We start from the raw sequence: 21,906 nt of genomic DNA on the forward strand, positions 1-21,906 counted from the left end.
TTAAAAAAGAAAGAGCCAACAGACTAAAAATTATTCATGCCATAGCACAGTTCAACTTCTTGAGCTAGACTACTCTCAGAGATGACATTATTTAAACAAATTAGAGTACAAATTGATCCAGTACGGTTTATTTTTAATAGCTATGGACAAACTACTGGCAAAAGCTAATCTGAGGCGACTAACAGAGAAATCGAAAGGGCAGCTTGACTTTCATGTTTAAGGTAGTCAAGCATGTGCTCAACAGCCAGACAATGAACTGTTAAATTTTCTTCTGTACATGCTACTCAATGCCATCAATTTACTTTAGCTCCCTTTAAATATCAAATAATTCTTTTAGGTACACCTTCTTTCCTCTAATAGTAATTGAGTAGAATGGTTTTAACACTCGTATAGTCAAACAAAATAAATTAGAGAAATTTCAGGATCTATTGGAACTGTGAAGCATTTTTGATGTGTGTGTGCTTTCTTTTTCCCCTTGTTATTTCTCTTACATTTTTTTTTGTGCCATGGATATCTTCATATAATTTTTTTTTCCTGACAGGTTTGAATTACCTGTCTTGTGTACTTTTATCAATTGTAGTGCTCTACCGCAATCCATACTTGAGTTGGCAATATTCGAAGCAAATAAAATCAAGTGAATCTTTGAATTAGTAATTTTTTGCTAATTAACTTTTAAACTAATTCCCTTATGGAAGACATTGGAATTTACTAGTTGAATTACAGTCATATCCACTTGGAATGAAATCTCAGAATGACACCAGTTTTGAGATAAGTGTTCCCAAATTTGTGATGAAATGCACCGGTGTTTCAGTAATTTTTCAGCTTCAATGCATAGAAAAGCATTACGTTTAAAAGGTGAGTGGAACAACAGTACATTTTTACTGCACGTTTGACACCGCTTATGTCAAAACTGGTGCTAGTTTAAAGATTAGTACCAAGTGGATATGGCTGGTGGATATCGTGGCTTCAATTCGTATATTAAGATATCGTATATACTAGTGTAAGGACCGCATTTTTTTTTCTGCAATCTTAACGAGGCGCGGTTCATACACGGAGGTGGGCCATTGCGGTATAATTTTTCTGTCCCTTGATTTCTTCGTGCAAGAATGAATGGTGTTTTCACAACGCATATATTTGTTCATGCAAGCATGCCACGTAGCTGGTGCCCGTCTTTAGACTTCACTATTGTTATCATAGCAGCCCAAGTTGGGTTCAATAGCATATTCATATACAGGTCATCCTCAGTGCCCTTCATGGAGTTAAATATGACTGTTATGTAAAAACTTTTTGCAATGATATCTGAAGACCGTGCACTCGGATCCAAGACCATGCACAGAAGCTGCGACGCTGTTCTCGAATTCTTTATTTCATCGTTTCTTCAAATTTGGGCTGCCAAGTTGGGGGTGTGGCTCATGTTACATGAGTGCATCCATTAATTGAGTATACATGGTATGTGCACTAAAGCAATTAGTGAAAGTGAAAGTTTGCTAATTAGCCAATTATGCATTTTGATTTCCAGTGTAAATAATGCCCGCATCTTCAATAATACAGCACAATGTGTAGATTTATGCTATATTTCACAGGCAATTTTTAAAAATTACACTAAAAAGGAAAAGAGATAACATAGCATAACAAACTAGCAGCCAAAGCAGGTTGAGCTATTCTCACATCCCATATTTAACGTTCCCACAATCTGCACTACCCTCCAAAGCCTCACACATTAACACAAGACTCCATTTTCGATTATGAAATATTTTCAACAAGAACACATTACCCAAATGCACATTTTGAACACTGTAGCAAATATGCTAACCACATGAACTTGCCCCCGTAAGGTGGGTTGAGCTGACACCTGGCTTCCAACGAAACAAAACAGCTCAACTTGCCGATTTCAAGTAACCACCATCACATGATGCAAGAGGGCAGTAACTGCAGGTTTGTAGAATCAATGGCTGAAAGAGCAGCTAAAGCTCTTGCAACTAGCATGCTCACTTTCAAAAGACAACACAATCGGATCCACTTGTCGAGCCTTCTTTATTCAAAATAAGTTTAAATTTACAAGAGCTTGGCCAGCAGGTAATACACAAATCGCCAAGTGACATCGTGTCCATATTCACTGTACAAAATTCCTTAGTTCATAGAATGTGCAGGTTTAGCTTTTAAATAGTGGAGGTGTACAAGGCAGGGTGGGAATTTTATGGGATGTGGGTTCTGCGAAAAAGTATAATGTCAGCCTAGCTTCCCAGCTTGCAGCCGTTATGACAGTACTGCACCATGTCCGTCACACACACTAGCACATGTACGCATTTGAAATCCAGGCTGCATTCTGAAGCACAGAAAATACTCTTTTTCTCAGATCGCGCATCCCGTAAACTTTTGACCCTTAATGTACCTTTATTGACAGCTCAACAATTACTTGTTTCATATTTACATTTTACTTCCTAGAAATATCCGAAGACTTAAAGTTATAGCCCTTCAGAGTAGCAGAGGAGACTGCCGTGAGATGGTTTCCATTATAGAAGAACCTAGACGAATGACGTCGTCTTCGCGTGAAACCGCTGCATTAGAAGTCAACCACGTCCTCAGACCTTTTGTCCGCGAGTGGCAGTATCGTTGTGGTGGCATGAAAAGCAGCAAAAGAAAGTTAAATGCTACCCGTCTTCATTGCACTGGTAGCGTTTAACATTAAATCCCCAATTTTTTAATTATACTACAACTAGCTTCTGAACTATCGGTGGTGACCAAAAGATAGACTGCGCTTGAAGCCAGGCGACGTGCCGTAACTGAACATTTCAGCGACGCAGCTCGGCGATTTGGGCGACTTGCACATCAGCTCATCATCGTCGTCCTGGAAAAGAGAGAAAAACCAAAATGACCCTTAGCATTAAAAACGAAGGCAGGGTGGAATTGTTGCTGATTTAACTGCAGGCTTTGAGTACTTATTTCTCAAAACTGAAGCTTCCTAGCAAAAGGCTATGCTTTGAGTACTGGCTTGCTTGACTTCTGCAATTGCAACATGCCCCTCATTCATTAAAACTCATTCATTAAAAATTCATTACCAAGGTTTCACTAATTGTATTGAGTAATATCATATAGTGCAATGTGGTACCCACCTCTGCTATAAAGCTTGGAGAATAAAAAGTGATCATTATGGGGTTTTCCGCACCAAAACCGCGATCTGATTATGAGGCACACCGTAGTGAGAGACTCCAGAATAATTTCCATCACCTGGGGTTCTTTAACGTGCACCTAAATCTAAGTACACCGGTGTTTTCGCACTTCGCCCCCATCGAAATGCAGCCGCCATGACATGTGATCCAGTGACCTCATGCTTAGCAACCATAGCCACTAAGCAACCACAGCGGGTAATGAATTATGGGATACAACAAAGTAAACCTGTTTCTTGTCAATCTCAGTGTGTAATGGATAGATGCTAACAATGAATATTGGATATAACGAAGGTATTATCATCTCTGATGTGACTTTGTTATACCGAGGTGCAACTATTTAATTATCTGATAAACATGCAACATATTAAAGGATATTAATTTTGGGTTCTTTTGTGTGTGACAATGTTGCAATGTGATTATGACGCATGCCATAGTGGGGCATTCCAGATTAATTTTGACCAGCTGGGATTGTTTAAAGTGCACGGTACACTGGCATTTTTACATTTTGACCCCATTGAAATGGCCGCCACAATCAAGATTTCATCGCGCGCCATCGGGCTTAACAGCACAACGGCGAAATCAGCACAACACCACAGGGAGCGCATACATATTGCCGCCCTGCAACATCTTTTGTCAAAACTGAGAATGCGCTCGAACGAGTCAGATGCCCTTCAATGAATATGTTATTGCAGAACAGATTTGAAAAAGGAGCAAGGAATAACAGAGATGCATAGAGTGCGATGTGTGCCATCCCCATTGCTCCTCTCAGCACAGCATATTTTGTTAGCTGGGGTGGACACCGATAGCAACACCCTGTCCAACTGATCCTTTCTTACTGTTTCTTCTTTCCGCGGTGCAGTTACGCTGACCCTTCTAGGCTGCCATCTGACCAAGCTGCCGAAAATTCACAAAGGAGCAGCGAGAGGGCAGGTCAGATGCGTTGAGGAAGCTTTAGCTTTGGGGAAAACCCCGATTTTCCTGTTCAAATACACGTAAAATGCAGAAATGTTTTCAAGAGACAACTGCAGAACTAGACTGACTTGAACGAAATTTGTTGCACATGAGAGAGAGAGAGAGTTAAGCTCGAGTGACTTAAGAAAGCGGAATTTTAATTTAAGGCCTAGGGATTTTTGTTTTGCAGAATGCTTTACTTTTTAGACAATTTGAAAGAAATGTGCAGTTACAATGTATTTTTACCTACTGATTTCAAGAATGCAATTATTTTTTGCCTGTGATAAAAGCATTTTATGATATCAAGGTGGGCAATCTTTGTGACTAAGTTTGACAACCTATAATCTCACTTCGAGATGGCCTAAAACAACAATTTATAGCTTACAACATACTATCAGCGTTCAGAATCAATTCCGTGTGCTGTACTTTACCATGCGAGTTGCTGATAATTAGCTAATTAGGCCCTAAACAGAGAACATCTCATTTTGGATATCACAAAAAATATTTGTCACAGGAAAAAAAAATATAATTGCACATCTGAAATCATCAGGTAAAAATGCATTAAATGCGCAAATTTCATTCAAATTGGTTAACAAAATAAAAAGTAATTTTAAATGCCTCATCGTCACGTCTACTGTATACGTATTTAGATTGGAGGCCCAGAACGAAAGCTTCCCCTTGAAGGAGCACAGACACAAAATTTCGAAGATGATATAACTTGTGAGGTCAATTTCTGTAAACACATGCACAACATCTACAAAATATCAACAGCGAGTCTAGCTGGAAACGTACTTAAAAACAATTTCAATGTACATATGTGTGGACGTCAACGCGGGGTGTGTGGTAAACATTTGAGGCCGAAACAACAATAACGACATTAAGTCATGAGTTCTTGTTGCAATTCTGCCTACCATGCACCGAGCAGATAGTGCTGCTTGCACTTTTGCTCCTCCTGGGACCGGCACTACGGTGCTGTGCCGCTATGGAGTCTGCGTTGCCGGTCTCCCTCAGCAGTCACTCGTCGCAGAACGCTGTCCGTGTCATGCTCGTGCATTTTTCACTTAAAAAGCGCAGAAAAAAAATAATTTGCGCTTACCTCTGCCCTGTTCTTACTGAAATTTTGCAGAAAGATCGCATCTTATTGTTCGCATGATTCAATATAACACCTGCTATGCTTACTTCTGCGGTACAGGCGAACCTCGATATATCGAACAGCATGGTGATCGTGAAATAGCTCGATATAGACAGAATTCAATATATACAATCACTTAAAAAACACATCAAATACTTCTGGAAATCAATCAATGAACCAAGGGAGTGATCGGGGATTGTTGCTGGGAGCGCGCATTCAGTTGTACCGAGCGCAATTGGCCTAGGCCACGCCGACTTCGTCCGCCTTTAGCTGCTCAAATTCCTCTTTGCTAGGAGATTCGAGGGGCGTACGTGTGGGAGCTTCCGCTTGAGAGTAATTGATGATCAGAAACAATAGTCCAATGTTAGCATCTGTGAGCCATCATGCGGGTCTGTGACACCACATGAGACCACAGGTGGGGTATAACAGAGGTGGCCTTGAAAGCCGAATGAGAAAGTGGGCTATTTTTGACGCAAGATTGTGGGCCTTCTGCTACAAGCAGCAAAATAATACAGTTGACTACCGTTAAATTGACCCCTTTCAAGACATCCTGTAGAACAGATGGTGCAGCAAAGACAGTGCCTTCAATTTATGCACCTGAATGGATGAAGCCGCAAGAAGTTTTTTGGAGTGTTCACCCTCGCTGGAAACACCATGCAAAACGTTGTTTTCAGAATCGGAGATGGTAACATAGTGACATGTTCTTGCACATGATGTCAAAATTTGGAATTACTTTGTCCCGCTTGGATCTATGAGCACAGATTCGGTGTGCCACGAAGTCGCAACAACAGGCTGGAAGAGACTAATCCGACAGCTATAATTTTGCGTGTCATTGTTCACTGTGTGAGCCTAAGCACAAAAGAGCAGCCCGCAATTTTAGTACCGAGACTATCTGAAAGGTTGACAGAATGCAAACCTCAGGTTCGTCGTCCAAGTCTGCGTCGGCATCGTCGTCAGACTTCTCGAACTTCCTGTAGAGGGAATCAATCCATTTGCTGGTGCTGTAGCACGGAAGAAAAGGGGGCAGAAAAATAAGAGGAGGCAGCTGATCAGAAGACAACGTAAAGGGAGCAAGGCAAATGTCACAGTTCATCATCTAGCAAACAGAAATATGTTCAGCTGCTCTTAAAAGAAATCCTTAAGGCTAATCTACATGGAGCGAAAAAGCAATGAACTTTCAGCTTCTGCCACTTGACGTCTAAAAACTAGCTGTTCGCTGCTGATCTACTCTCTCCAGATACACAGTCGCCGCCCAGCGAACGCCGCCACTGGAAGCGGTCGGCGGCATTCACCAGCTCTTGCTTGCATGAATTGTGGAGTGACGAACATGCAGCAGCGCTCTGCACTAAATTTTTTCGCTGCGCAATATTCGTAGCAAAAGCTCGCTCCGTGGAGGTTGCCCTTTAGCCAACAAAGAACAGAAAACTGGGCGAATTTGTATGAATGCACAGTTGGTCTAATGGTGCAAGTAAGACGAAAATGGAGACAAGAGCGTGACCAGCCAAGCGCTTGCCCAATCGTCCCCTTGCTTCTGTTTTTGTTTTGCTTACACTGCCAGGTCAACCATTGAAGTATCAGCCTTAGTGCAAAACACTGCTGAAAGTGTGGGCAAACTTGTGGCCAGAACGACAAGCGACAATCAAGTCGCAATGACAGTGGCGAGTGCCATCATCGGTTGCCAAAATCTAGACTCGTGGGTCGAGTCTGCTTCCTATTTACTGCAATGTTTCACCTTTGCACCTTCCAGATTAATCGCTGGTGTTTGCTTATATTCGAGGATATGCAAGACTATTTGCTATGCACCACTCAATCTCATAAAACATGCCTAGTTCGCTATAGAAGAACAACACGATACATTTCAGATACTATTAAACACATCTTTTGCAAACCGACAAGTTCATAACAGTGATAATCTGAAAAAAAAAATAAGAAATGAGTAACACAAGAGCATATGCAGAATGTTGAAAGCAGCTTAAAAGGCAACTCTGGCGATTTTTCGATGTCCACTGATCTTAATAGAATTCTGAATATATATTCTCCTTTGCACTCTGATTAACTGTGCCACACTATATGGCTGTAAGTCGTTTAGTTTTCCTGAATATGAATTCTAAAGATTGGTTGCATTCCCCACTCACGACTTTCTACTGGCCACTCTGTGTTAGTGACGTCAGAGACTACACCGTCAGTGTCGTTGAAATTGCCACTTAAATCGCCACTGTCTAGTTCGGAAACTTTGTAAAAGCTCCCTATGCCGTTAGGAGACATCATCAGCTTCGCTTCCTTGGCGTTAGCGCCATGTGTACTGCGTCTTTAGCACGGGTTCCACGTGTTTACATAATGGTAGTGCAGGATCTGACGTCACCGACTCATCGTGACGTCACACCGAAGCAGCTACCCATTTCAGTTTTTGCATCTCGTTTATTGGTTATTTAAAATTATTGATGAATTTCTAAGCAAACTGAACCACCCTGCCGGCGACAAGACTGTCAATGCCATTTGAAAATGACAATATCCTAGTATCGTTAAGTAAACGCCGGAGTTGCCCTTTAACGAGCTGCTTCATTCCCCCGAAAGACAATATTCGTGCACTACTTCTGATGACAGCAGAACCTAGTTAATATGTTCTTAGCTGTTGCCTTGGCTGCTACGTTGCACTTTGACAGTTCTCCATGGTGCCTTCGTTGCTTCTGCAAAGTCAATCTCGTACAATGTGACTCTCTCTCTCTTTTTTGTTTAACGTTTTGTAGTTTCACGAACGGCGAATCAACAAGGTCCAGAGCGTCATTGACGCACGGCAGCAGAAAGTCTCCGCACTCACCGCTTCAGCACATAGGGGTCGAACGGGAAGAACGCGTCGAGGACTGTGTCTCCGTACGGTGTGTTGTCCCCGCCGGCCGTGGGCAGGGCGAGCCGCTGGTTGCGCTCGATGACACTGTAGCAGTAGACAAGCTGGTAGTGGCGTGCTATCGAGGCAAACTGCTTGACCACGGCGGGCAGGCAGGCCTTCAGAGGGTTCAGCGGGCACATCACGAGGGCCTCCAGGTTCAGGTCGCGCAGGTACTGCAGGCCTGCACATAGTACAGTGAACTTGCATGATGAACCCAAAAGGGATTTCAAAAGTCTGTAGTGGTATCGACGGTTCCAGTTAAGCAACCAGAAGCAGAGTGAAACAAGTAAAAAGTCAACGAACAGTCCTGAAAGTGTGCAGATTACCAGACCATTTCATCTTACAGTGAAACCCCAGTATTAATTCAGAATCTTTTAATTTGAACTGATCAGTTAATCCCAGCAGAGTCACATGTATTCAAATAAGGAAAAACTTCCACAATTTCGAACTTCTACAAACACGCAGCAGTTATATAAAATTTCGCTCTTTCAGTAAAACTGAACCGAAGGCCAAAGTTCGATGCATTGCTGGTCACCATAAAATTGTGTACCGGGGATATTCAGCCTTGCAGCTTTGTGTGATACGTTACCCCACACTGCACGCATTGCCACAGAACCGGGGTAATGTGCCACACAAACACCATTTTACCGCCATCGCATGCCGAATTTCAGCAGATAAGCAAATTAATGATGCAGTAAGGAATTAGGCTTTTTAAGGTGTTTCACACCGCCAACAGCTGACCAGTGCTAAATGGTCTGGCATTATCCGATTGGCACATAGTTCACAGGGCACACTCATGCGATTACCCTTCTTTTGCATTCCAAGATCAAATAAGCTACACTGGCTCAGTTATCTGCAATTTTGGAGACCAAATTCCAAAAAAGTACGGTAAGCCACTAGGTCTCGTTGATATGGTACAGTCACTGACCGATCATTTGGACTCGGTCCCACTCCACCTGTACGACCACGTGCCAATTTGGCGACTAAGTAACCCGATTTGAGCAGATAAGCTATATTTCAATGCATTGCTCACTCCTCCTTGAAATAGAACATTACGGTATGCCTAGTCGATACAGTCGCGACCGATTCCACCCAAATCACAGTACAAGCCAATCCAAGCCACCAAGTGGTGGAGGTCTGAACTGCGCGAGTTCTGCGCATGCAGGCTTGTTGCTTTACTTGTTAAATTGCAACACAGCAACTTCTTTGACTGCCACAACAAATTTTTTGTTTGTTGCAATCAACAAGCAGCTTCAAACAGTGCATACTCCACACTCGCTGTCTCCGACGAAGACGGTAGCAGTTTTTAAGTGAAAGAACAGTTTAACAATGACTTTTGCAAAGAAACCAGCAATATAAGGCTGGTGATGGAGAGAGAGAGTCAACTTTTATTGATGCAGCAATCACGGGGACAGACGCAGCCTCCCTTCACCCAGAAGGCAGCCGAGATCCCCTAGGTCTCAGCGGCTGCCTCGGCTAGCTGGACGGCCCAGACCTAGCTTCGCTGGTCTGAGCTCGGCAGCATGGTCGCCCACTGCTGCCGGTTTTTAATTTTGCGGCCCTCAAAAGTTGCCGCCTTCAAGCATGCCCATGCAGTATGTAGCACATCCGCCCTACCCTTAAGTAATTTACATTGATCGCTATATTGCCCTGGACAGAACTTGCTACAGGCCACCGGGTTAGGATACATGTTTGTTTGCAGAAGGTGCCAGGCCACTGCCTGTTTCTTGAGGATGGAGATTAAGAGCATAGAAGACCATACCTATGGCTGCCTGTAGTAACAGCCATAACCATGGTAAAAACATAAGACTGACCAGGTCGCATGCGAGCATATCTGCATGCATGCAGCAATGTGTTGGCAAGCTTTTCTGGCTGCTTGAGAAATAAGGACTTATTTTCTGGCGAATTCAATATTTCTGGCTCCATTTATTTGGACCCGTAGACGGCGCTCACCAATTCTGAATGATCAGACAATCACTGTATTGCGCGCTGTACTGTGCATATTATCGAGTGCAATATTAAAAGGGGGCTTTCTTTTGCTCGAACTCCACTTGATTAGAATAATTTTCCATTCCCCTTAGAGTTTGAATCAACAATGTTCCACTGTATTACGCGTTGTAAAATGTGAATGTGCAAGCAGACGACGATGCAGACACACAGACAACAAGCAAAAGTCCATTTGCGCTTTGCCTGCGCCCCTATTTGTGTCGTGATCTGTTTGCAAATTCAAGACTTACATTGTCGAGTTTACCTGCAGACTATATTCCCTTCGCCCTCTAGATACTGCCTACTGTAACGTGAAACAAGTAGGCTGACAAACCTATTACAGATCAACAGCACCGTCAAGCTTCATGCACGGCACGTATCCTGTGTACACACTCGATTTGTGGAGTTTAACATACCAAAAGAACACTGGAAAAATGAGAGACGACCACAGTCGAGAGCTCCAGATTAATTTTTTACCAGCTGGGGTTCTTTAATCTGCAGCATAATCTAAGTGCACGAGCGTTTCTACCTTACACCATCAGAATGCTGCCCCAGCACGGCTGGAAATCGAACCCGTGAACTTGTGCTCGGCAGCAGCACACAACATCTACTCGGCCGCCACTCTAGAGACAAGGGAGCACACAGAGTGGCACGCAGACCCCACCTTTCTCGCCGTCTGCAATGCCTTTGTGGTGGAAAGCAAACACATAGAACACCGTCTGGCAGACGGCATAGAAGGTTCCGTGCCGCTGGACGTCGTGCTGGGGTTGACAGAATCCGCCGTCGTTCAGCGAGGCCATGTAGCCGTGCGCCCACTTGGACATGAGGGACAGGGAGTCGCACACCGTGCTGCGATACAGAAAAAAGCAAAAATAGAAAAAGTCATTTCATGTTTGGAGCACAGCTGCAAATATATAAAGCCATGTGCTTTGTCAAACCGGTGCAGTTGAACACATAACAGTGCCCAACTGTCATATCTGACACGAAAACACCTTCGGCACACGCAATATTTTTTATGAGCATATGTAGTAAAATCTTGTTAAACAAACACACATGACCAAAAAAAAAGCAATAGCTTGTGCTATATTTGTTGAACTCTGGTACCAGCACATTGGTACCGCCATATCAATTTACAATGCTTTGAGCTCTACATAATTCGTGGTGAGCAATCGCAAAACGTTGGCAGTTTCGTGCAAATGGTGACACATCGACAGTGGAAGCAAGGTTTCATATTACACTTGACCTCCTAGGACGGCGCTGTACCTACCGTAATATCCTGAGAGATGCCCCACCCCCGAAAGATAACTAACCCTCCTCTGTTATTGGAATGATTTTCTAGTTTTTCAAAATCACCGATAGGTGACCACAACGGCACATTGAAAGTTAGCTCCACCTCATACTTTCACTCGATTTTTTCTGAACTTTAGGTGGGCTATCTCTCTGGATCTTACGGTATATGTGGCTGCAACATGGCTTGAAGCAGCACACAAGGCAACTTCTGCTGTGCACAAGGAACAGCGCCCTGGCATCTGAGAATGTTAGCGTCATGAGCACCACCAGTGGCATTGCATGCGCTGCCCATCAACGCTGCACAAGATGAGATTGGACAAGAAACAGTCGGCATTAGTCAGCACTCAGTGAAATATTAGTTTTGTAAAGTGCACTGGCGCCGGTACCAGTGAAATTGCATCGCTTAGAGATTTTTTGCATTTTCTGATGGTTTAGGATAAAAGGCATGCAATGCGAACAGGATGTTTTGTGGCTGTTCTTTGCCTTCTAGAATTGCCGAAATTCTGTCAAATAAATCAGTCGGGACCATAAAACCTGGTCAGAGCAACTATGGTGTTTAACATTTTATGGCATCTACCTAGCTAATTGAAGAATGCATATGGACCACCACACCAATACGAATGGCAAAAATTGGCCAGGAGTGTCCATATAATTGTTATCGCAAAAAAAAAGTATATTTTTGTAAGATTCTTGTAACTGATCTGCACATATTTAAAATGTAAAATTTCGTAGAGACGACTGAATGCTACCTACACTACCCAAGACTAGGCCTTTTACAAAGTCCAAACTATCAATGCAGTTGGCCTTTAGGGTGCCCGAGGTGGAGACGGGCATGCATTTTTCTGTGTAACTTGTATTATGTATATTGATATGCTAAATTTGTTTCACGTTATGATGATGCCAGTCTTTGTTTCTCCAGATTCATAGAAGGGTCCTCTAAATGTAAATACACATTCACTTCTCCATAATAGAGCTCCATTAAAATATTTTTTAAAAACGCTGAATAGAGAAAACACCGTCAAGCAAAGGAAAAACAGCAATGGCTTCCCCACCTGAGAGGCACATATTTCGCTCGGGCCAGAAAGCTTCCGATGTAGTATGCCGACGCTTGCCGCACGATGCACGATGTGGCAGGGTTCTGGACTTTCTTCCAGAGGTAGTCCAGGAATGCAACTGCCAGGGCCGCCTGCGGAGTTGCCAGTAAGAAGAAACCGACTCAGCCACAAGCTATACGTACACAACTACAACAGAACGTCTTTGATCTAAATCTCACAATCGCACATGCAACACATCCAGACTGTCCGATATGGCCAGTAATTTCAGAAGCTTGCCCTCATAATCATTGAGTCCACCACAAGAAAATGGTCTATCTCAGTTGTCTCAATTTAACGACACCTACACACATAAGAACAGAAAATGCACAGAGGTGTGGCGGCGACCTCAGCAAAGAGCATGGCCACTGACAGGTGCATGCATGACCCATCGCCACCTAGACCCGTCTTCACCTGTTGGCTTGACAGTGGTGTGGCATAGTAAGCAGCTCCATCGGAAGCACAGTGCACCATTTTACAGGCAACAATCAAAACCCACGGCCATTCTTTGCCGCCTCCTTGAGCAGGACCGGTGGCAGCGAATAGCTTGCAGAAATGAAAGCGAGCCAGCAGTTTCCGCGCTGGGAATGGACTTGGGTGTCCTGCAGGCTGAAAGCTACTTTCACAACATCTGCCTGGTTGACTCACTGCTGATGTATGAAGATTGGCCGTTTAAATGGCACATTGTAACAGACATGCAACCGAGCATGTTCGCACATGGTTTGCAGTACAAGTTCGCTGGTGGCAGCACGGCCCATATATAGGCTGCTTTGCTTCAGGGCTGCGTCCACATCTACCTTAGCCTGAATAAAAAGATGTAACAAGCCTTTCTATGCACGCGAGGCACACTGGAGTCTCTGGGCCGGGCAATGCGAGGTTTTGGGGTTAGTGCTGCAATCAGTTTATCAAAGAACATTCAGCAGCACGAGTGACTTCACATTCGTCTACGAAAAAACAAAAAATAAGGAAAGTTCTGTGCGTTCGTCGGGGCCTTGGAAAAACAAACTGGTAAATTCTTGCTTTTCACTACCTTGGAGTGTTTGAGGCTCTAATAAAATGATAATGAGGCATGCTGTAGTGGGAGACTCCGGATTAATTTTGACCACTTGGAGTTCACCCAGTGCAAGGAGCATGCATATCTTTGCATTTCACCCCATCCAAATGCGGCTGCCCCGGCCGAGCTTTGATCTCACGCCCTTCAGCTTAGCAGCGCAATGCCAAAGCCATTACACCACCACGGCGGGTGCTGCCCAAGACATGTGGAGCTTTCAGATAACTTCAGATAGGCATACCTTATATTTCGAATTTACCAATATATCAAACTATTTTGTGATCCCCTTTGACTCCGATAGATTTGGGATCAACTGTACTACCTAATAATCGTGCGTTATCTGACATCACAAGCTCATACTCATGTGACAGCAGAAGCATGATAACAAAGGCACATACATAATTAAACATGCGCAGCAATACAATCCTAGCTACTCACTGATATGAGCATATAATCTTAGTATTCTTCGCTTAACAAATAACAATAAAGTGTATAAAGTACTGCTCACAGGCCGGAAGCTGCACAGGTAGAAGAGGAGGAACTGTACGTGACAGCACTTGTGCGTCGGCAGGACTATCTTGTCGAAGATGGCCAGGAAGTCCTTAAAGAGCACTTTAGTCTTCTCCCAGTCCAGCTTGGACAGGTCGTCATCTGCAAGGAGAACATTGCATTCGCCCGACAATAAGGCAACACAATACAGCAAATGACCACAATGAAGGGAATGAGACAGATGTGAAATACTGCATGTGACAAACACTTATGCAGGCCCTTAAACCAGCATTGACATAAATATTTCAGGCCCTACTTTTACTGACTTTTACTGCTTTTTTAGGTACAGTTACACCTCGACACTCTAACGAAGTTGGTAAAATCGGCCCTTTACTTCATTATATCAAAACTATCGTGTGGAGTGCCTTTCAAAGCAATGCTTTCCCGTAGCGTTGTTCCGTCAGCCTTGCCTGCATTCTCCGAAGTGCAAGAACAAGTGCAGGTCGAAGACGGGGCAGTGAGTGCGGCATTTCGTATTCATGAAGGAAAAGCTACAAACGTGCGAACATGTACAGCGATGACATACAGTTGCCGTCGTAGTAGTACGTAACAACGCCGGCAGCGCGAGCCCTCAGCAGCAGGTCACGTTCATCAGTGCTTAAATCGCTGAAGTCGAGCCTAGCATCGCGAGCCAATGTGTCATTGTCAGGGTCATGCATTGCAACGAGCATCGAAGTTGACGTCATAAAATAAAGAACCAGCTTATCGTCTCGCGCTTTCCCTTCCGCTAGCCACCATAGTTCCGCTTTCGCGCTGCTGTTGGCTGTCTTGGCTCTGTTTCTGGCTGCACGTTTGCGTTTTGTGCAGAAAAGCTGTAGCGCCGTCTGCGGACGCCGTTTTACTCACCAACGGCGCAACGTCACTATGAGACCATGACATCACCACTCCTTGATCGGAGGGCGGGTGATTTGAACTGCACTAGAGGTACGTGGACGCTTCAGAACACATTTTCTCTTAAAACAAGTCTCTTCTTCGCATGAAACAAGCGTTTCGAGGTTTCTGGGATGGTATTTCAACAGTCCACATTGACTTAATATTAACCTTTAGTGTCCCTTTAACGCGTCTCCGAAACTGCAGGAAGACAGCCCACGTGAAGCTACCGCCATCTCGGCTTGCTCGGTGGCATTGCAATCCCACCGCAGATCCACTCCATCACAGGGCGCACAGGCCACGTACCCCACTGACAGCCATGCAGCAGCCGAGCTAGAAGAGAAGAGGCCCACTCACCTGCCTCCCTCTACTCCCCTTAGCGTACGCTTGACCAACTATCCGCACTGCTGTTTTTATAATAAATCACGTACCTTTGGCGTTGCAGCGTTGTTGGAAATGCAGGTAGAACTGGTTGAGAACCTGGTCCAGAATGTCGGCAAGGGGATGCTGCATGCGTTCCAAGTCGGTGCCGTTGTCTTTTTCCTGCAACAAATGCAAGCAAATGCAAGAGGCTCCACTAAGAACAACAGATCCCTCCTACAGCAAGAGCTTCGTGCTCGCAAGCAATGACTCACAGGCATCCCCTATACTTGTAGAATCTTATGCTAAGCAAATGAAGCCACTTGTATTGAACACAATATTTAATCGAAAAAGCTATCACTATGTCAGCAATTTGTTATATATCTGTACTTCCTCTACTGTAAATCGCATCTGGTCCTTCTAACTCAGTGAGTGTTATTACAGGCAGACTAACTACATGTGTAAGTCGGTTCAACTTTACATGCACGTGGAAAAGAAAAAAAGGACACACTGGCATGCCTTTGAAATTTTAGCATTACATGTGTTTTGTTCCTTTGAGGAGACAACTGCTAACCCACTCTTTTTGTGTGTGCTGTTTATAGACGTCTTGTAGCAACAAGAACAAAATAGCTGCGAGGCCATAACATGCCACACCAGAGTGCCAGATAAAGGGACCCAGAAAGAAAAAAGTTTGTATATTTGCATTGCAGCAAGATGTATATAACTGACCATACCATTTCAAAGATGTCGCCTCCTTCCATGGCATCGTCCTCGTCTTCGAGTTCAGCTTCACTTATTTCATCCTTGGGGCAGTGCAGCTAAAATGCACATTAAAACACATTTGCAAGAAATTTAAGCTTGCATACTCATGAATAAAAATGATGCTCGCGTTCTCACAGACAAGGAAAAATAACATGCAAAAGAAATACATGCACATGCTAGGCTTTCGTTGAGGAAGCACATGAACTTTAAAGGAGTCATAGCCATCCATCTATTCTCAATTTATCAAAGTAAATGAGAGCAGAGTGGCTAGGTAATATGGTTAAACACACAAAACAATATTTTCATGCTTGAAATTAAGCACTGCACTTTAGAACTGTCCCACAGCAAGGTGGAAAAATTTGCATTCAGTGTGGTAGAGAAGCTATATCAGGAATATTTTTTATCATCATCATCAGCCTATTTTATGTCTGCTGCAGGACGAAGGCCTCTCCCTGTGATCTCCAATTACCCCTGCCCTGCGCCAACCGATTCCAACTTGCAAATGCGAATTTCATCCCCCCACCTAGTCTTCTCCTTTCTCGACTGCGTTTCCCTACTTTTGGCACCTGTTCTGTAACCGTAACGGTCCCCCGTTATCTAACCTACGCATTACATGACCTGCCCAGCTCCATTTTTTTCATATGTGGCCGTGTAACTGTAAAGCGGTCTGGCAATGCTTACAGGAAACGAAATGAAGTGTGTTTTGCATGGCCAGTGTGCGCAGTATATGCGCAGCTTCTTTTTATTTTGTTGTTTCGCACGTACGTGTCTCGCGTAGTTAGCATGAGAGTTTTTCTTAAGGAAGTGAAATGATTGCGGACACAATGCAACGATAGTGCCCTTGCTAAAGCATGCAAAGTAAGGAGAGTCTGGCACAACATGGTTTTGGAGCAGACGACACAGCAGTGGGGACTCCCGTATTTCTTGACGTCACACAAGCCATGTCAAAATGGTGGTCGCTGTTGGGCTTAGAGGCAGTAAATTGAAACTCAAATGTGTGTGTGTGTAACCTCTTCTACTCACAGTTACAATGATTAATTGGGAATGGTTGGACGACCATGTCGTGGCCCCTTTAAGGAAAATGATGCGAGCTGCTGCAGGTTCATGAGCTACGTAGTATTTCACTTTGGCAAACAAGGAGGCTGGAGACTCGCTGCACATGCCTTTGTACTGGCCATACAAGTGGACGGCACACATGTTACACATGACAACGATGTGTGCAGTGCGGGTCCAGTCCTTTTGTTTTCCGACACACAGTGTGTAAACATGAACGGAGTCAGTGTATTGCTCAATAAAAAATAACTAGTATTACTGCCACTTGCTTTGAATCACGGTGCTCAAAAGCGAAAAAAAAAAGTAACAGGTTAGACTACTTTCACTCAGAAAAAGACAACTCACGTCAATCTGCAACGCCTTGTGCGTGAGCAGCTGCAGCAGCTCCAGCCTATGGTCTGGGATGTAGGAGGACAGGCGGAGAAGATGACCCACGAGGGATGCCTGCTGGGTGCCCTCTCGTTTCATGTAAGGAAACACCTCGGCGAGAATCTCGATCAGCCGTGTGGGAGCCCTGCGCATAATTAAAGCCAGATTGGTTGATTTATTGTTTTTTGTGTTTAATGTGCCAAAGCTACACTGAGTTTACAGGAGGCGCTGTAATTGAAGGCTTTGGTTTGAAGGCCAACTGCAATAAAATTTCACTTTGGCTAAATTGGTCGTAAATCATACCGCTCAAGACTGATGCAGTCTTGGCAAAACCGCAGGGCTGGTTATTGTGTAATTTTTTTATTTGCAGCATTGAGGCAGATGACGCATGCACCCGGTGGTAAGCCGCTATGACATAAATCCCAGCATGTCATCCCCAAATTTATTCAACGCTTCGCAGGCAGTCGCCCAATCTTAGAGGTCACGCCAAGGACTTGCATGTGTCACTTTCAAGGAGTGGCAATGACTTTCTTCTTCTTTTTTTTTTTCAGTTTCAGTATAAGAACGGCTATCTTTGCGAGCTATTCACGACACTTCAACTAATATTTCAACTGTAATATTTTGCACAGACTCATAGGTACACTATCATAAACTAGGCATTTTAAATAGTCCAAAATTTCATTGTGGTTGGCCTTTGACTGCTTGAGTTTCTTTAACGTGCACTCAATGTTGTACTGGCAGACAACTTTCCGTGGCAAAAAGCTACAGGAGCAAAGCTCTTGCCCATGTGTTACTGCACCAAGTGGTCCAGCAACACTTGACAGTGCTTTCAGTTTCTTAAAGGAAGTAGCTTCCACAAGTGATGGTTTTGCATTTGCCCAGACACGAAGAGAAAAGCAGAAAAAGAAGTCAGAATTAACACTCATTCCTGCGTTTTGACTTATTTAGCTGTTGTAGATAAGGCACTTATGTTTTCTCTTTCGCAGCTTAAAGTAATACCGATGAAAATGTGGGCTTTTTTTTTTTTTTCGGAAGCGAATTAACTTGCGAGCAATATGCCTCCACTGCCTTCCCTTCAGTGCCATAGAAAATTGTCCTCGAGTTAAGCGCAGGAGCGTTTCTGCATAACCATCGAGCCCCAAAAGTGGGTCAACTGAAGGTGCTAACACGCAAGTGGGAAAAAGTTTTTTAATTTCTTGATGATTCACACACAAGTATAATCTATGATGTGGTTTTGCGTACTGACAATGAAAGGCGTTCGAGCTTTCTGGGTTGCATCATCTTATTTTCTTTCCATGTGTATGTGCAAGCGTAAGCACTTTCTCTCCTTAAATTCAGTTGCAAGCTAGCACATGTGTCGTCTGTCCCTAGTGTCAATATGTTTCGTGCTGGCCGTAATAGCAATGCAAACACGAACTTCCACTTTGCCCCACAACACTGAGGCATTAAAGAAACACCAAAGGAAAATATTAAGCTAAGATGGATTGATAGATTATTCTCTTAAAAGTCTACCATCGTTTTATGTGTGCCAATACATATACGATTTCGTGGCGCAGAAAATTGCCACCAAAGGTCTCGCTGCTGCCGCTTCTTAATTTCAACCACCCATGCCAAAACAGACAAGTCGATGTAATCTAAACATGACCTCCCTCCATGGTGTTCCCTGTGAATCAGCCAGTGCTTACGTCACATCAGAAGTACCACAATCTAAAATAGGTGGCACCACTCACGATTTTTCTGTTTTCGTCATTTCCTCGGTTACAAAAGCTCTATTCACACTACGAGTTATGAATTTGTTAATACAGAAACCTAATCTTTCAATTAAGCTCGTCTTAATATTTTGCCTTAGTGTCCTGTTAAGCTCACTTCCCACAGTGATACTCAGCAGCTGACTATAACGACAAGAAGACCTGCACAGCGAGGACAGAGCTGCAGATTCATGCGATACTTACGTTGGCATAAGCTTGAAGAGCAGCCGGAACAGTGCGTGAAGCCTCTCCAATTTTTCTTCCAGCTCTGGCGTGTCCTTTGAAGTGGCTTCTGCAAACAGTCAAAAGCTGTGGTTACTAAGGCGAACACACACAGAAGCAGCATGGGTCCAAAGGTGGCCTACCGTATGTTTAAATGAAAAATATAACACAGACCAGAATTTCAAAAAGTTTTCTTATTGCACATAATCCAGCACAACAATATGAACGGTGCAAAAGTCATGTCACAAACCTGGAGACATGAAGGTGCCTAGGAGAGCTACGACAATGTTCCTCAGGATCACGGGGTGGATGAAGACCATGTCGCAGGCCAGCTGTGAAAATACGTCTATGACGTGAACATTCCTCCTGAGCAGGTTGATTTTCTGGGGGGAAAAAAAGGAGCAGCAAGCAGTGCAGAGCTGTTGAATATAGCGCAGACTGTCAAAACAGAGCAGCCAACTACCTTTCACCGTCTGCCACTAGGGTTGCTTCCACTGGCAAATTTAGTTATTTCTTCATTGTTCTGGCTTCTGGTTCAACCTCCACATCGGCGCACCACTTGCCAGTTCTACGGCTCTCCCTAAACTGGCACATTATGAAGCTGCGTCATATAACTTAATCCATTAAACTTGCTGTAACTTCTTAAACACCAAATATGTTGTCATCATATTTCTACGCATTCTTTGGTTGTTTTTCATAAGTGACTATGTGGATACAAACAAACTATTTGGAACAAAAGCAACATGATAACTTTCGCAGTGTGGTCAGTGTTTCTAATCCTTTCAATAAAGCTTAATCATGCAAAGTTAGCACTTTTGCATACAGCACTTCTCACAAAAAGCATAATGGCCTCCTGCCCCATCTCAGTGTCAGTTTCCTTATATATTTCGTTTAGTCATGGTACCCTTAAAGACTCTCATTTGAGGCTATTTACATAAGGGGAGGGGGGTTGCAATAGAAAACGGTAAGATGAAGTACAGAATAAAAGTACACTAACAGAGTTGAGCTAGTAAGAAACAGTTATTTGTAAAAAATAAGTGGGTGACGCACAGAACACAATTGTATGATAAAGAATATACAAGATCACACAGTCTATGGTATTAAAGTATTTATAAGCAACTCACAAAAAATTAACTGCTTGACAAAGGTGGAAAGCCTATCTGCAGCACCTTTAATTTTCAAAATCTCAAGACTTCATCATGTGTGCTTTGAAAATGGTGGCGTCCCTCAGTATTGTGTGCTACTATAGCACTTCTTCGGTACACGGGCCTGCACAAGTACAACTGTAATGACTGCAGCATGCGTGCTTGTATTTTCTCCTTGTCTTTTATCTCTAATCACATTATTACACGCGGAGTGCTGAAAGAACGAAGGGGCGACAAAGAAAGCAATACACTTCTGTCATTACGCAGACTACAAGGGTGTCAGCAGAAATGACATGTCAACACTTACCAGGACGCAATCCAGCACTTCGTCGTTGTGCCTTTCAATCAGTGGCGCAGAGTTCTTGATGCGTTTCAGCAACCTCACCAGCGCTTCATCCTAAAGAACCCCACGTGCACCCAAACAGCAACATAAATGTTAACTTTTTCAGATGCTGATAAGAACCAACCAATCTGCACCAATCATGCTCACCAAACATGACCAGGCTGATCTGTACAATGCTAATTAAGTGCACCACATCATTTCCAGCACCAGGACTGAACCGAATGGTAGTTCCACAACTCACATCAGTTTGCCCGCGATGACAGTTCTGGGCCAGATCGATTGAATGTTTGCAGCAATAGGGCCGTTCCTTTCTTTCTTTTTTTTTTTTTCTAGGCTATTTATAAGCATTTTCAGTTTAACAATGATTCAAAGTGAATCACGACAGCGCGCACAAGCGCCTTGCTTAGAAGTAGCAAGCAGCGAATCTGAGGTGCGCTAGACCATCCACAACAACGTCAACCGAAAGCCAAGCTTCTGTACCCAGTACCGGCAGACGTGAATGGGTCCACACTATAATTACTGCAACCCGCCGCGGTTGCTCAGTGGCTATGGTGTTAGGCTGCTGAGCACGAGGTCGCGGGATCGAATCCCGGCCACAGCGGCCGCATTTCGATGGGGGCGAAATGCGAAAACACCCGTGTACTTAGATTTAGGTGCACGTTAAAGAACCCCAGGTGGTCGAAATTTCCGGAGTCCTCCACTACGGCGTGCCTCATAATCAGAAAGTGGTTTTGGCACGTAAAACCCCATAATTTAATTTTTATAATTACTGTCTGTACAAGGAGTTTATTTGAAATTTGCTTTTAAGAAAGAATACATGTATTCATGCCGGGACATTCAACTCCGTATAGCAATGAATAAATCGATCATAAGCCGGCTGCAGACTGGCGCCGGACTGCAGGTCCGTTGCTCAACTGTTGTGGACTC

General features: G+C 43.8%; 1 protein-coding gene across 3 annotated transcripts in view; it reads right to left on the bottom strand.

Annotated features, from left to right (window-relative positions):
• Positions 1-2,015: 2,015 nt before the first annotated feature.
• The window catches only part of Tif-IA (RNA polymerase I-specific transcription initiation factor RRN3 homolog Tif-IA), a 31,657-nt gene continuing 11,766 nt past the window's right edge, over positions 2,016-21,906 (bottom strand). For 2 of the 3 annotated variants that reach the window (XM_072289918.1, XM_050173586.3), the window contains exons 2-13: positions 20,944-21,033; positions 19,742-19,874; positions 19,474-19,561; positions 17,498-17,666; positions 16,072-16,155; positions 15,409-15,520; positions 14,067-14,209; positions 12,469-12,602; positions 10,791-10,975; positions 8,072-8,321; positions 6,170-6,254; positions 2,016-2,848 (exon numbers count right to left, since the gene is read on the bottom strand). In XM_072289918.1, the coding sequence (XP_072146019.1) occupies positions 2,729-2,848; positions 6,170-6,254; positions 8,072-8,321; positions 10,791-10,975; positions 12,469-12,602; positions 14,067-14,209; positions 15,409-15,520; positions 16,072-16,155; positions 17,498-17,666; positions 19,474-19,561; positions 19,742-19,811 (1,440 nt within the window). In that variant the 5' untranslated portion in view covers positions 19,812-19,874; positions 20,944-21,033 and the 3' untranslated portion in view covers positions 2,016-2,728. Of the gene's footprint in view, positions 2,849-5,032; positions 5,182-6,169; positions 6,255-8,071; positions 8,322-10,790; positions 10,976-12,468; positions 12,603-14,066; positions 14,210-15,408; positions 15,521-16,071; positions 16,156-17,497; positions 17,667-19,473; positions 19,562-19,741; positions 19,875-20,943; positions 21,034-21,906 lie in introns of those variants that run through there. The other variant, XM_072289917.1, reaches the window with a different exon arrangement.

Source organism: Dermacentor andersoni, chromosome 8 (genome assembly GCF_023375885.2).
Source record: "Dermacentor andersoni chromosome 8, qqDerAnde1_hic_scaffold, whole genome shotgun sequence".
NCBI lineage: Eukaryota > Metazoa > Arthropoda > Arachnida > Ixodida > Ixodidae > Dermacentor > Dermacentor andersoni.